General features: G+C 36.0%; 2 protein-coding genes across 2 annotated transcripts; one reads left to right on the top strand and one right to left on the bottom strand.

Moving 5' to 3' along the window:
- LOC110729553 (heterogeneous nuclear ribonucleoprotein Q-like) lies at positions 1-8193 on the top strand. The gene is made up of 9 exons (XM_021909298.1): positions 1-142; positions 842-1328; positions 1414-1530; positions 1805-1945; positions 2055-2243; positions 3234-3441; positions 3537-3718; positions 5837-5928; positions 7675-8193. The coding sequence occupies exons 2-9, from the start codon at positions 876-878 to the stop codon at positions 7829-7831; spliced, it is 1539 nt and encodes a 512-aa protein (XP_021764990.1). The 5' UTR covers positions 1-142; positions 842-875; the 3' UTR covers positions 7832-8193.
- A 1230-nt stretch (positions 8194-9423) lies between these two features.
- On the bottom strand, positions 9424-12786 carry LOC110729547 (F-box/kelch-repeat protein At1g57790-like). Its single transcript, XM_021909285.1, has 3 exons — positions 12544-12786; positions 10800-11914; positions 9424-9863 (listed from the first exon to the last, which is right to left on the bottom strand). Exons 1-2 carry the CDS (start codon positions 12573-12575, stop codon positions 10816-10818), a joined length of 1131 nt encoding a protein of 376 aa, XP_021764977.1. The 5' UTR covers positions 12576-12786; the 3' UTR covers positions 9424-9863; positions 10800-10815.
- Between the last annotated feature and the right edge of the window lie 2216 nt (positions 12787-15002).

Below are 15002 nucleotides of genomic sequence, written 5' to 3'. Positions count from 1 at the left end.
ATGGCGGGTCATGGCTTTTAAAGGCCTCCATTCCTATTTCCTACCTCTCTGAGTTATTTCATTGAAGCGCACTCAACGTTCTCCATTGAAGCGTTCTCCGCTGAATCTAATTCTTGTATCCCCCATTGAAGCAGCCTCTAAGGTAAGCTGTTTGTTGTTGTTATCATCGCATCAATTTCACAATCTAGGGTTTACATTTGGTCTAATCTAATTTAATTATCAGTGCTTTAAGTTTAGGGTTCGTAAATTCTTAGAATATTGAATGAAATATCCCTAAAATTATGTATTTTTGGAGATAATTGAATGTGAAATTAAATCTCTTTTCCCTGGGCCTAGGGCGGCCGCCCCTCCTGTATAATTCCCCATGTTCGGCTTATCAAATCTGGGCAGTGGATTCTTATTACCCCCAAGCATGGAATTAATGTTGCGATTTTCTTAGCTATAAAGCTACCTCGATACCAATTTCACATTATTTACTATATTTTTTTTCTTGTTTCTCTTGATCTGTATCCATTGTTATAATCGCTAGATGTAAACTTAAAACTTGCCTTTTGCTTGTCTGGGGCAGAAGTCCCTATCTAATTATCGGATTAAAATTCATTGTTTGCACCTGTTGAGCATCTCCTCATCCTCTTCTTTGTCATTCAGTTTTCTTTCTTGCCTGTTTCTGTTAGTTCTATTGTTCATTCAGTTTTCAAACTCCTTGGTGCCGTAAATCATGGCACAGATTCATTTGAGATTCTTACCGTGCAACTCCTTTTGGCCTTTCATTTGCTCCTCCTTTCTACCATTTTCTCCTTTCTTTTTTGGGTTGCACCCGGCTTCTGTGCTTCCTCCACAGCAATTTAGCAAGCCTTCCAGATTAGATTTACAAGATGCCGAGGACGAGAGCCGCTGCAGCAGCAGCTACAGTCCCAGATACTAATGAGAAGGCCAGTGAACCAGAAAAGGAGATTGAAAATGAGGAGAAGGTAGATTTGGATGGGGAAAATGATCCTGAAGAAACATTAGAGGAAGAGGTTGAGTACGAAGAAGTGGAAGAAGAAGTGGAGGAAGAGGTGGAAGAAGAGGAGGAGGTAGAAGAGGAGGTGGAAGAGATAGAGGAGGAAGAGGAAGAAGTAGAAGAAGAAGAAGAGGAAGAGGCTGATGGTACTGAAAAAGCGTGTGATGCTGATATTGATATGGTGGAAGGGGATGACAAAAAAAAGCATGCTGAGCTCCTTGCACTTCCTCCTCATGGTTCAGAAGTTTATATTGGTAATATACCTCAAGATGCTACCGAGGAAGATTTGAGGGGATTTTGTGAATCTATAGGAGAAGTCGTGGAGGTACGTTTTTTGTTTCAGTGTGCTCTACTCTGGTTTAGATGTAGAATGATGACATGTTTTTGACTTTGTTTGTTTGTGACTACAGGTCAGGATAATGAAAGGTAAAGAGCCAGGTGAAAACAAAGGATATGCTTTTGTGATGTTCAGGTCAAAGGAGATGGCCTCTAAAGCTATGGAAAAATTGAATGGCACTGAACTGAAGGTAACCTGAGATTGCTTTCTTCGTTGTTCTATCTTATAAGAGGGCTTTCATCTAGAATACACCTCATGAGTACTTGTATGCATCTAATATGGTTAAATATATGTCTCTACTTAATTGCTAATGCAAATTAGTTATACATGCTGATTAATTTGAGAACAGTAATGGTGCATTTCAGAAGGCCTCATCAATGTATTGGAAAGGGGATAATTGTAAAAAGATAGATGGAGGCTTTATCACTTTTATAGTAGGTTGACCTTTTTGTATATCTTTTCAGGGCAAGAAAGTAAGATGTTCCTCCTCACAAGCTAAGCATAAGCTCTTTATTGGTAATATTCCTAAAACTTTGGGAGAAGAAGACTTAAGGAATGCGGTTTCAGAGTTTGGGCCTGGAGTGATTGCTATTGAACTCCTGAAGGTTTTAATGCATCTCCTTTGCATCCTGTATATCTTAATTTTCTTTATAATTTGGGCATGTTTTACTGATACTCTTCTTGTTAATGTGGTTATCTGATATATAATTGCAGGACCTACAAAATTCCAGTCGTAACCGTGGATTTGCATTCATTGAGTACTATAATCATGCTTGTGCTGACTATGCAAGACAGAAGATGTCAAAAGCTGATTTCAGGCTTGGTGATAAGTCTCCTACAGTCAGTTGGGCTGACCCTAGTCCTAAGAGCGGATCAAATGCAGAATCTTCTGGAGTTTCTGAGGTATCTTACTCTGTTACTTTTCCCTGCACAAGTGTTGAATTATCTGTGTCATTGTTTTTTTGTTCAAATTAGTAATTTTAAGAGGCCTGCAAATAATTTCTGGGATACCTAATTACAGTACTTGATTTCTTCTAGCATTTTACCATCAAAAAGTAGCTATGATTTTGTTGTCTTGTGCCTTTTCAATTACTTAGTTAATGTATGGACAGAGGGAAGATTTATATATAATAAAATGTGTCTCAGTGTACCAAGGCACAAAGCTTTGTGGATGATAGCCTTTAGAGTGTCTTAAGGTGCATAAATTTTATACCTTTGGTAGTGTATTTTGTCAGGTCTTGTGTTTTTTTTAATCTTGTTAATATATGTGATAATCATGGATTCTTATAGGCTCTTGGATTGCCATTTCATATTTGTGCTGCCTGCCTTATAACACACTCTATGAGTTGGATTTACATTTTAAAGATGCAGCCTATGTACTTTATTAAATGCATCAACTGATTGGGGAATATTATGCTATATCCAACATCATGTTTGGCTGTATCAGATAATGGTGATATAAAAAAAATTGCTAATACAGTGATAAATCTATCTAATTATTGGCTTGAGAATGCTTGCTTTTCTATGTAGGTGTACTTTTTATTGGCATGAGTGCACTACATTGAGTATAGTCCTTACTCCTTAGTCTCCTTACTGATTGTTAAATATGTTGTTTGCTATGTTTTGTGGCATGCTTTTTATGACTTATGAAGTTACGAGCCACCACTTCACCCCTAAATTATGAACTTTTGGCTTGTAGGAAAGATGTCTTTGAAGTCAGGATATACTTATCCCTTAAGTAGCCCATTGAGCCTTTATTATTATACAAGTATTTTTATGTGTAATAATGACAGATTGCATCATTTGTAATTTTCTTAACTGTTGATTTGAATTTGGTTCATGGTGTGAAGTGTATGTGTAAGTAATTGAATTTCATGTGGGTAAAATTGATAGGTTAAGGCTGTCTATGTCAAGAACCTGCCCAAAGATGTCACGCAAGATATGTTAAAGGATTTGTTTGGGCGACATGGGAAAATTACCAAAGTTGTTTTGCCACCTGCAAAAGCTGGGCAAGAGAACAGCAGATTTGGCTTTGTGCATTTTGAAGAAAGGTCAAGTGCTTTGAAATCTTTGAAGAACACCGGTAGATATGAACTTGAAGGTAATATTGTTGGTTCGCTTGTTTGGTCCTGATGGATTCTCTTGGATTCTATATCCTCTAATGCATGCTGCTAATTGCTTTTTTGGGGGTCACAGGTCAAGTTCTAGATTGCTCTTTGGCAAAGCCACAGGCTGACAAATCATCATCAGGGTCCAATCATCAGAGATTGGCTTTACTTCCTAATTACGGGCCTCGTGTTGGCTGTGGCATGTTTGGTGGGGGATTTGGTGCTGTTGGTGCAGGATATGGTGGTCCAGGGACTCCAGGCCTAACTCAAGTAAGAATTTCTTTTAAATTGCGAGGAGAAAAATTGACTTCATACTATATTATCATCCTTAAAGGCCATTATGGTGGTGTCTGATGTGGTTTTTAGACTTTCTGTTATGTCAAATTATTTATAGTTGTGATTTGAGTTGGTAAATTGGACCAATGATTGTTACTTGTTTAGAGTGAGTTATAACTTAGGAGTTGCATGGCATGGGAACTATTGTGACTGTATCACATGTTTGGTTCACCCTTCACAAAGAATTTTCTGCAACCTTATTATAATTTTTTAAAATGATATTAATTTCTTTGTTTTTCTATTCAGTTATGATTTTGATGAACTTTTAGCTGTAGGATCATTCTGCTTCATTTTGCATAACCCAAATTAATAGATTTTGTTCCCTTGGCACTCTTGTGTTTCTTGTCATGTAAAGGGTTTCAAAAGCCACAAGCTATTGGAATCTTCATATTTGAAAAAGCTCAGGAAGTCAGGATGCTAATTTGGGGATTTTTGCTAGTTTAATAGTCAATACATATCCCCTAGGTTTCTATTCGACTCCCCCAAGAACTTAACAACACCAAAATTCACACCACCACAATTTAAACTTTTGTAAAACTCCAATCAGAAGATTAAAACATAAGGACAAGAGTGAACCGTTTGGAACTAGCGTGGCATTCAAGATTGGAGATGGCGGTGGCATAGTCGTGGTTAGACAAGGGAGAGAGAGGGGGCCGGCCACAAGGTAGAAGCAGAGGAGGCTGGAGTTTATATTGTAGTGAGTTGTATCTGGAAGATGGATTGATCTCACGTTGGGGTTTCATGCGTTGTTGGCTGGTGAAGTTGGTTGTGATGGTCAAGAGGAAGAGACTTTAGAGAAGAGGGGGTGGGGAATTGGGGTTTAATTGGTTAGTTTGGGAGGAGTTAGTGTATGATAGGATTTTCAATAGTCTAATAATGACAAGGGAAAGATTTTAAGGGCTAAAGTGGGAATTGTAGGACATCAAAGGAAATATTCCATAATGAAACAAAAAGGAACATTGAATAAAAAAAAGGCAGGAGCTACTAAAAGGAATAGAGGGAGCTTTTAGAATTGCCTATCTGCAAATATTTATCTATTATTAACTCAATAGAGTGAGCAGTATATGAAAGAGCTTGTCTAAGGCGTGCCTTAAGCACTAGATGATTGGGGTAGAAAACTTTTTTCAAATCTAGGCGAGGTGCATTCAAAGAGGTGCACCTGAGCGTTTTAGAGAGTTAAGATTTGCATATCTGCAGCTATTTTTCATTTTAGTCTTTTAGAACATTTACAATATAAACCCTGGATTATTATGATTTTAGTTTTTGCAATCTAGAAGTGATTTGAATGGAATCGAGCTGAGGAATCCTTGAGTTTTTATTGTTATGAATTTTGGTTCTGTTTTTTTCCAAGTGAGGGAGAACATTGCAATTGTCCTAGAAAAAGTGTTGGAAGCTTAAAGTCTATGCATTGCCTTGGGAGGGTTTGAGACTTTGAGCTCGTGTTTTTTTCCCCCTCTTTTTTCTTTCCTTGTGCTTTGTTAAAGTAACTTTTTATGATAGCTGATCAGAAAATATTGTCTTATCCTAATTGAGGGAGTATTATATGGATTGTATTAGCATTGCCTTGGGAGGATTTGGGCTCTTTTCTTTTTTTTTTTTTTTTTTTTTTTTTTTCCAATGTGCTTTTTTAAAGTACCTTTTATGATAGGTAATCAGAAAATATTGCCTTATTCTAATCGAGGGAGTATTATATGGATTGGATGTGGGTAAATGTTCTAGTAGCTTTAATGTTGTCTGCACCTTGTTTTTGGAAGGTTCCTTATGACGATTCATGTTAGCCGACCCCAAATCATTTTGGGAATAAGGTTTTATTGTTCAATAGTTCTGAGAAAGTTTTCTGATGCTACATAACATAACTGAGGTTTTAATTTTGCATCTGTTTTTCTGTGTCTTGCATAAAATGATCATAATTGAAGCATTAACCAAAATGAGAAGTGATATATTTTTATTGTTAACTTCTATTATAATTTTTTTGAAGTTTGATGTACCAGTCTGTTCCCTGTGCCTTGTTATTCAGGTTGAATTCTGACGTTTAGTCTTGTTTTTTTTCAGCCACTACTTTATGGCGGCGGGAGAGGTTCAGGTCCTGCTGGTATGGCAATGATGCCGATGCTTCTACCAGATGGAAGGATTGGATATGTACTGTAAGTTACTACTGTTGATTCATGTTTTTTTTTTTTTTTTTTTTTTTTTTTCAAGTTTCTACTTTTTACCTTTTAATCGTCTTAGTTTGGGTTGTTAATTCTCTCCCCTGCGGCCCTGCCCACTTCTCTTAATTAACTGGGATAAAAGAAAGAACATTGCTGCTTTACGTTTGTTGTTGCTGAACAATTACTGCTCTCTTATACATATTCCTTCTTTCTGAGTTTCAAATGGCAATCTCCCATTCTGGAAAGAAATGTCAGAATTTGGTGTATATTTTGTTCGGGCTACTAGATTTTTCTTAGGATAAAGGCCTGTATTGTCTAGAACTTTCAAACTTAGTGCTGGTTGACTAGTAGTACTCCTGTATCTAGATTCAGAGGTGTGCAAGTGTGACTGCAGCACTCCTTCCATATAATTCCTTGTAGGTCAGTCCTTGGCTTGTGAGGTTGGTCAAATCAAAATCTCGTCTTTATGTGCTACTTAATACCTTCAGCAACTCTCAAGTTTTTATATGCAAGACAATGGTATTTAGAGGCAGGGAAGGATATAATAGCCATTCTTATGGAGTACTTATTTTCAACATTAAAAACGATTTCATTTTGTTGGTGCCTTACAGTTTAGATTATTTCCAAGGAAGTTAAAACTGCTGTTCAGAAAGTCGTGTGACTTTTTTGAAATTTGATTGTGCTCCAGTATATTGGTGTTTAGTATCGGTATGCTGATACAATCTGAAGAAGATTTAAGTCCATATATCATCTACTAGCAAAAGTACCAAAAAAATAAAAAATATGCAGTAGATGAAAAAAACTGTAAGAGAGAACTTTTGTCCTCTATGGGCTTCCAATGATAGGACTAGTTATGCACTGTATTCCATAGTGCTGTGGCAGAAGGCAATGAGTGCTATGTAACTGGAATCTGGAGGTACAAATTATCAGGTATCTTGGAGCTTGATTTTTGTGGCCCATAGTTTAGATTCAAGAGAATACTAGGAAATTTGGCAAACAATGGAACATTGCTTCAACTACTGAAAATGGAGATGCATTGGCCTGTTCATCCAATTGCTAGGCCAATATTCTAACAAGTTACAGGAGCTTATTTGTGATTATATTAAGGCTCTTAAGATGGAACTTTGGGATTGTTGGGACCTTTGTCTCCTTAATGTTTGATCTTGAACTATGTAACACAATGCAATCACCATTGTCTTTTGGTGGAGCAGCTCGATGTAAATAAACAAGTTATAGAATTGGAGGGTTTTGGGGGATTAGAAATATAATAGCCTTCAATGCTCAACAAGGCATGGATTTCTAAATAACATGGAGGGTTTATGCTCAACCAAATATTCTTTAAATTACTTGTGCAAAATGAAGATGCCCTTTGATCTCAAAATGGTGCGTCTTTGAAATCATACAATGATATGACTGGAGATAATACTTCTGATGCTCCATGCTCAAAATAGTTATGGGTAAATTAATTGTGCGACACGAGTAGTATGGTATTAGAGCAAACTCTATAATTTGATGTGTTACACTTACAACTCAATGCATATAGCCGGATATAGGTTCAATGACACACAAATTCAACTTCAGTTTTGTACACAAGTATGCAGCATTTGACCTTTATCCCTTTGCATATCTTTCCATGTTGAACTTCATAGTAATAACATGAATTTTTGTTCCTTGTTCCTCTTTGCTCTGAGATGTGTGGTTTTCCTCTGACATGTAAAATGCCTTGTTATCTGGCTGTAGGCAACAACCTGGAGTGCATCCACAGACCCCCCCTCCACAGCAACATCGAGGCGGTAGAAGTGGTGGTGGTGGTGGTAGGGGGGCCTCTTCTAGTGGAGGAAAGCGGGGTGGTTATAACAGCGGTGGTCGGGGACGGAGTCGTTACAACCCTTACTGAGGTTAAGCTGCTGAGGCCTTCCACTCTCTATCTGGATGGTGCGACTGGAATCTTCGTTTTTGACAGTTGTAACAAATTTAATTTATGGTTAGGATTGCAGGAATTATGTACTCTAAAAATGAAATCAACCTGTATTATCTTGTGGATTTGTCTATTAATTTAATGTCATGTCTAGTTACAAATGGTAATGTATACTCGACGAAGTCTTAGGCGATGATCTTTCGGGGCAGGGCAAGGATTTGAAGGTAGGTGGATTCTTGCATTGTACTGTAGTGAACGATGCCTTTAATCTTTATGCCCATATGCTCAATGCTTGTGTAATTATTTCTCATGGTTATTACCGTTGAAAATAGTTTTGACAATGGATGAATTCTGTAGGATTTCTAACATTTCTACAAAACTATAAATACTTTCTTTCCAGTTTACTTAGCGAATAAATTAACACGATTACACAAATAAGCTGTGGAATTGGGTTTAGAATGTTAATGTACTTCCTCGGTAATAGTACCACTTTCTACTTAAAAAAACCTTCTAATTATAGTAGTTGCAAGTATTATAACATTCCTATTTTAGGAAATGTTGTAAGTATTAAAAGATGGAGGAAGTATATGTCCATTGAATTGGATGAAATATTTCCAATCACCAATTTTTTGGGTGACATTTATAAGAAGGTACACATTGGCCAATCTGCTTAGGATCATTATAATATTTAACTTTTTTGGAGTATTTATTAGTTCTACTACCGTCGTTCCAAAATTGTACTACCGAGTGTCATATTTATTTTAGCATACCCTATATTAATCATTTACTAGCCAAATTATTGAACTGAGTTGAATTCCCCTCCACCCAACTAACCTAGTAAAAATTCCAAACAATAATGAACTAGCAAAACTGCTTGAATTGTATAGCATAAACTTTTAGTATGAAAAAGTGGTGAGTGCTAACTTATAGTGGAATGTTTGGAAAGAAGTAATTAAATAACGTGCCATACATAAGAAAAAGTGAAAGTAAAATCAAATACGAAGTACTTCGTATTTAAAAACGGGTTAAGGAAGAAAAGCGCAACTATAATTTCCCTTGTCACAAAAAAAAGAATAAAAAAAAACCTATAATTTCGAAACAAAGGAAGTGAATAACTGAAACAAAAGCCATACAGTCGGAAAAACAACATAGAGAACAAGAATTATAATTGGAGAAGCTAACAAAGAGACTGAGGCATCAACATCGCAGGACGTACAGCCTTAATATGTTCTTCAGAGTCTTCACCACGCGCAGTTATCATGTACTGATCTGCCACAGGATTAGAAGCAAACAGATAGTTTGATTACAACTGCCTGCTGGTGAACCGGGGCTATGATTTTAAGCTTCCGTGATTAATTGGTAAGTTTCGATGAACTTGGGAAGATGTCTTCCCTCTGCTCCTCGCCTCTTTTTTGATAATGTGTGTGCTTATGTTACTGCAGTCTCAAGGATCTCCAAGCACTCGAATTAGGTTTTTGCACAACTAGAAATGAATGGCCAATCACAAGAAGACTATAGCATAGTTCCTTGCAACTAAGTTAGCTGACATCAACTTGAAATAGACAAAGTTGTGGCTCAGAAATAATGAAGAATTCTGTATTATAGCACAATATATTTATTAAGGTATGATCTAGCAAGAGTTGCCAAACAATGAGACTACAGACTTGGTCGGCACCACTATGCTTCTAATCAACTAATTTAAAAAAACATGTATCAGTCCTCTAAACAAATAATATAGACACCATATAAAGGGTGCAATCTCTCAATTTTTACACAAAACATGTGAACTTTGCTAATATGTCTATTATTCTTCTTCTAAAACACTAATTTCACAAAAAAAAAACTATCCACTGTTAAAAAACATCTACTGCTACAAGCATTGTCCTGTCCAAAACTCCTTTATTCAGATCCAGGGGCTCTGAATTCTCTTACAGTTGCTCCTTATTATCATCGAGGAACATGGCATTAGGAGCAACGCAAAATTTTCAGATATAACTGAAACATAATTTACCTGCAGAAAAGCCAGATGGATCACTGTCAGATTGGTTTTTTCCCCTAACCTCTTTTTCACCTGCAGGGAGGGGAGGGGCCAGGGGGGAGGTAGGAAAAATGTAAGGCACATTCAGCAGATGATCAATCTCTTCACAAAGTTCATGGTTATGCGAGCAAACATCTTCATTACCAATTTACTACAAGAGAGAGGTCTGAGGATATTTAAAGTTTAAATTCTGTCCCAATGAAAAATAAAATTAATTGGTAATAGCTAACATATTCTCACACCCAACTGGCTCTTAGCTAGCCAGGTTTATACCAACAAGTTAACTTGCACCTCAGCAGCATGTATCTTAACACGTTCAAATGTGGTTTTAAAAGTACCCCCACAAAAAAAAAAAAAAAAAAAAAGTAAAAGAGGTCTTTAGTCCTCTATGGGTTTCTGATGAATTGAGTTTACAACTGAGAAGAAATATTTGAGAAGACAGCCCAGTTATGCAAAAACAAGAAATTAGCACACATAACTAATAGTGTGACCAGGTTACTTTCAGCAAGACTGCAAGAGCCATGCTTAAATACTTAGCAAAAGTTAACTACAAAAATCACAACTGGGCTAAATCAAACCAAGATCAGCAAACTACATTTATTAAGGAGTTTTATAATTTGAAAGAGCATGGGGATCCGAATGGTGCACAGAGGATCATAATTACTGAGTGGCACTAGGTGCAAGTATGGGTTAGGTAGGTAGAACTCAGAGAAACAAAAGAAGAGTCAATTAAAACCACTATGGCACCAAGCTTTCATGGGGTGCAGGTTATAACATGTACTCAAGAAATGAAAATGGGAACGAAAAGGACTGCCGTAGTTGGATATCTACTATAAGTTCACAGCAACAAAATTTACTAAAATGAATAAAATAATGCAAGGTGAGACAAGTATTAAAGTGAAAACTCACAGAATTTGTCATACGATCACATGAAGATAGAGAGGTCCTGAGGCGGATCAATCCAAATGCTCTCAAATGGATCCTGCTCTCCCCAGTCATGAAATTGCTTGCGAGGATAGTATCTACAGTCCTTCAGGGAATATGATATGCATCGTTTTCCATAGAAACGAACTTTAGAAAAATAAACACTATTCCTCATTATTCCAGGAAGATCTGTTCTTGAATGCGATGAAAGAAAGCTTGCAAAGAGAGTAATCCCATCTAAGGTTTTTACTTCTTCCCATACCATGTTCGTCTGATCAAGTTTAAATATGATTGGGTAATCACTACAACAGGTGTAGATCACCAAAATGTCTCCATTATGTTCTGCCAGAAATTTACCCTTCCACCAGTTTTTTGTGAAAAAGTTTTCTGGACATCTCGGAGGAGGCACCACCAGGACATTCCAAGTAAGCTCTTTCGGATCAAAAACCCCAAGCCATCCAGTTAGGCTAAGACAATAAAATTGCCCATCAGAGAAAACCAATTTGTTCCATATACTACTGACAAAAGGCAGGCGATTTTGGTAATTGGCAGTTGTCCATTCTGTTGCCCCCGGATGACAAGTACTAATAGCAACAACTGTAGGGCTAACATGCTTCACTGTAAACACAACACAGTTCGGAGATGTTGGGTCACAAGAGAAAGCAACTATTTGGCAAGTGATTTCAAATCTAGGCAACTTAATCAACTCCCGGGAGAAGGGGTTAAAAAAGAATAGGCGATGAGTTCTGGGTCTGTATAACAGTAGCCAACCACCTTTTGTGTAACAGACTCTTGATCCACTCAACTCTGCTAATTCAATAGAATAAGTCTTGCGGCTGAGAGGGTCATAAAATTCATAAAGATCCCCAAATTTCGGAAAATACATAATCCAGGGAGGTTGGTTCACTAGGCGCACAGAAACAGCAATCGAGTGCCATCTCTTGCAAACAGCAGAAAAACGGATGTTCTCCCTAAGGGTCAAATGAGAGAGAATCAGTTCCAAAAGTTCAGCAGGAAGATCAGACCAGGAAGGCAGCTCCTGTGTGTCCTGCTTCACCTCAACAGAAGTCTTCCTGTCATCTCTAATAGCCGCGGACAACCTATCCAGAACATATAATCATTGAACTCCTGATTCTTAAAATATCAATGCATAAACAAATAAATGACATTCCTTATAAGATAAACCCAAAAATAAATCATCGGATAAAACCTCGTTGATTAATCCTCTTTCTACCAAATCCATTGGAAACCAGACTGGTAAACATCTGAAATAGGATAAAAAGCCAAAATGCAACAACTCAATTCGAATGTATTCATCTTCTACATCCCAATTCTAAACCCTAGATGATTATGCAAAAATCCAGTAAACTTATCACACTTCATCAATGATCAGCAAAATCAATCAACCCACAACCCCAATTTCATTTCTCATGAATAATCTACAATTGAAACAGATCAATGAACACGGTTTACACACAATTGAATTACTCAAACCCACATAAATTTCTGGACTTGAATTGCAGATCGTTGATTAACAGTTAATCAAATTTGAAATTCTATAAAACCCAATTCGAATATGATTAACAATAAACTACAAATGCTCCAATCTCAAAAACGAAAACCCTAAGTTATTCAAACCCCATAAAATCAAATAAAAAAAAAATCAATAAACATAGAAATTAAGCAATACTACAATTGAAAATGAAAAGATTGAATCAAGAAAACTTACGATTTGATTCTTCTTCTCTTGTTTGATGGCATGATAAGAGAGCAAATTTGGGGAAAATGAAGATAAGAGAGAGAAAACGAGCAACACTAGATGAGCGGTAGAAGAGTAGTAAAGTGCCCAGCAACCAGAATTCAACCTGTAATAAAAACTTAAACTTTGGAGGTTAAAATACAATAATAATAATAAGGTTAATTCTTATCTAAATCTTCAGTTTTTAAGATAATTATTGATGATTTTTACAAATGGGGGCTTAAGATATGATGGATATTGTTAGTTTTGATCTTTTGAAGTTATGGAAGATAAATGCTTTTGAAATTTAAATTAAGATGGTGTTGCTTTTGTTCGGCAACAATATTACGACTTTTACGAGTATAATTTATCAATTATGATAAGTTGATAACCATTTGATATAGATCTTGCAAATGGAAGGATTTGAACGGATAGACATGTACAATAATATAACCAGTGTGTGGTTTATTCAGTATTAATGATAATAAAATTGATATTTTATTTGTTGATTCAATATACTGTCATGGAAACTATTCAAATATTTCATGCACATTTAGCTTTGACAGTTTTACTAGTGGAAGACTTTACACCTTACTATAGGATAGTTTATTCCAAAATGTTTACGTATAGCAACAATATAAAACTGCTTGAAAGTTATACCAGTTGAAGACTTTACACTTACTTTAAAATAGTTTATTCTAAAATGTGTATAACAACAATATAAGGACACAATATAAACTGCAATTGAAATATATAAAGAGTACAAGTAAGGCCTTTACATGGTGTAACATTGACAAGGTTTATAAGGAATGAGTTCATAAGGTGCATATCATTGCTACCATGGCTAGTTATAGTTTATCTTCTTTTAATAATGCATTTTAGTTTGTTTGTTAAAAAAAATAAAAAATAAAAAGTTATCATTTGTACTTGTATTAGTTTAATTAGTAAAGCATTTGAGAGTGGAATCATGATTTTGAGGAAATGAAGTAAGCAGGGAAACTATATGTTGCATAAAATTTATAACATGTTTGTTTGGTGGAAATTGTAGTCGAATATGGAAATATGGAATTTTAATCCCTAACTTTGCTTAAAAAATATACATCAATCTCAACAAAAATTCCATCAATCTGTTAACCCCAAGCCCAAGGGACAAGTAATTGGGGATGAAGGAAATTAAGAGGATTACTAAACTACCATTACTAAGAAAGGGAGAGAAGGAAGTAGGAGATATATTCATAAGGGCATAAATGTAAAGTCATTAATTAATTAAAATATACATTCATAAAAAAAAATAAAAATAAAAAATAAAAAAAAGAAAAGAAAAAGAAAAATTATCTTACCTTCATGAACTTTGTTATTTTTTTGTTGTAGCCTCCATATGATATTGATGATCATTGCTAACTTGGCAGGAGGCGGGCTGCTAATCGAGCGAGTCGATCACGAGGTAAGGGGTGTTCGACTCGACTAGATAACTTTTTACATGTGCTCAGCTCGTGATCGTTAAAATTTTGAGACAATTAAACCTACTCAACTCGTGCTCGTTAAAGTTTCAAGTCGAGTCGAGTAGCTCACGATTTGCTCGTTAAAGTTTGACCTATATGGGCCTTTATTATTTTTTGTGCACTTTATATAGTTTTCTTTTATTTATTTATTTATTATTAAAGATTTAATCTTTCTTAAATTAACTCTTATAAGTGTCAAATTTGTTTAAACATGGAAACTTTGTTTGTAAATGCTTACGAGCAAATTTGTTTAACTCTTATTAAATCCTCATTTTATTAATTCTATATTAATAAAATATATTATCGAGTTGCTCACGAGCTTATCAAGTCGAGTTAGAGTTTGCTCAACTCGTGCTCGTTAACATTTGGAGTCGAGTCGAATTCGAGTCGAGCCAACTCGAGCTGAGTTTTGACCGAGCTTAGATCGAGTTGAGTTCGAATTGCTCACGAGATGCTCAACTCGATTAGCAGCCGAGGCAGGACATGGAAAGAAGATTATATTTCGAAATTGATTCACATTTCTTGGCAGCTGTAATCACTCTGAAAGTTCAATTTACTAGTTCTTATTTCTAATGTTCTTATCAAAATTCTTTAGAATAATGTTGGGATCACAATTAGTAATTTATACTAGCTAGTATTAAACTATTGCTCATGTTTTTAATGCTTGTCTTGCTTCTTTTTATATATTAGTGTTATTCAGTAAGTGTAGATGTAGATTCACTCCTCCTTCTCATTCTCCAACAAACTTTATCATGGTTTCCTAGGAGGCGCCACCAACAAATTTTTACAAACTCAATTTTAACAGTTCAGTACTCAACAACTCAGCAGTAGCAGGGATCCTCATCAGAGACAGCAGTGGGACAGTTTTAGGAGCTCGCGCTTTCAACCTTGGCACCAACAAGGTTTTCATAACAGAGGTCATGGCTCTTCATAAAGGAATTCTTCTAG

This window comes from Chenopodium quinoa, unplaced genomic scaffold (assembly GCF_001683475.1).
Source record: "Chenopodium quinoa cultivar QQ74 unplaced genomic scaffold, ASM168347v1, whole genome shotgun sequence".
NCBI lineage: Eukaryota > Viridiplantae > Streptophyta > Magnoliopsida > Caryophyllales > Amaranthaceae > Chenopodium > Chenopodium quinoa.
Note: the sequence above shows the minus strand (reverse complement) of the source record. Positions and strands in the feature narration are given on the sequence as shown.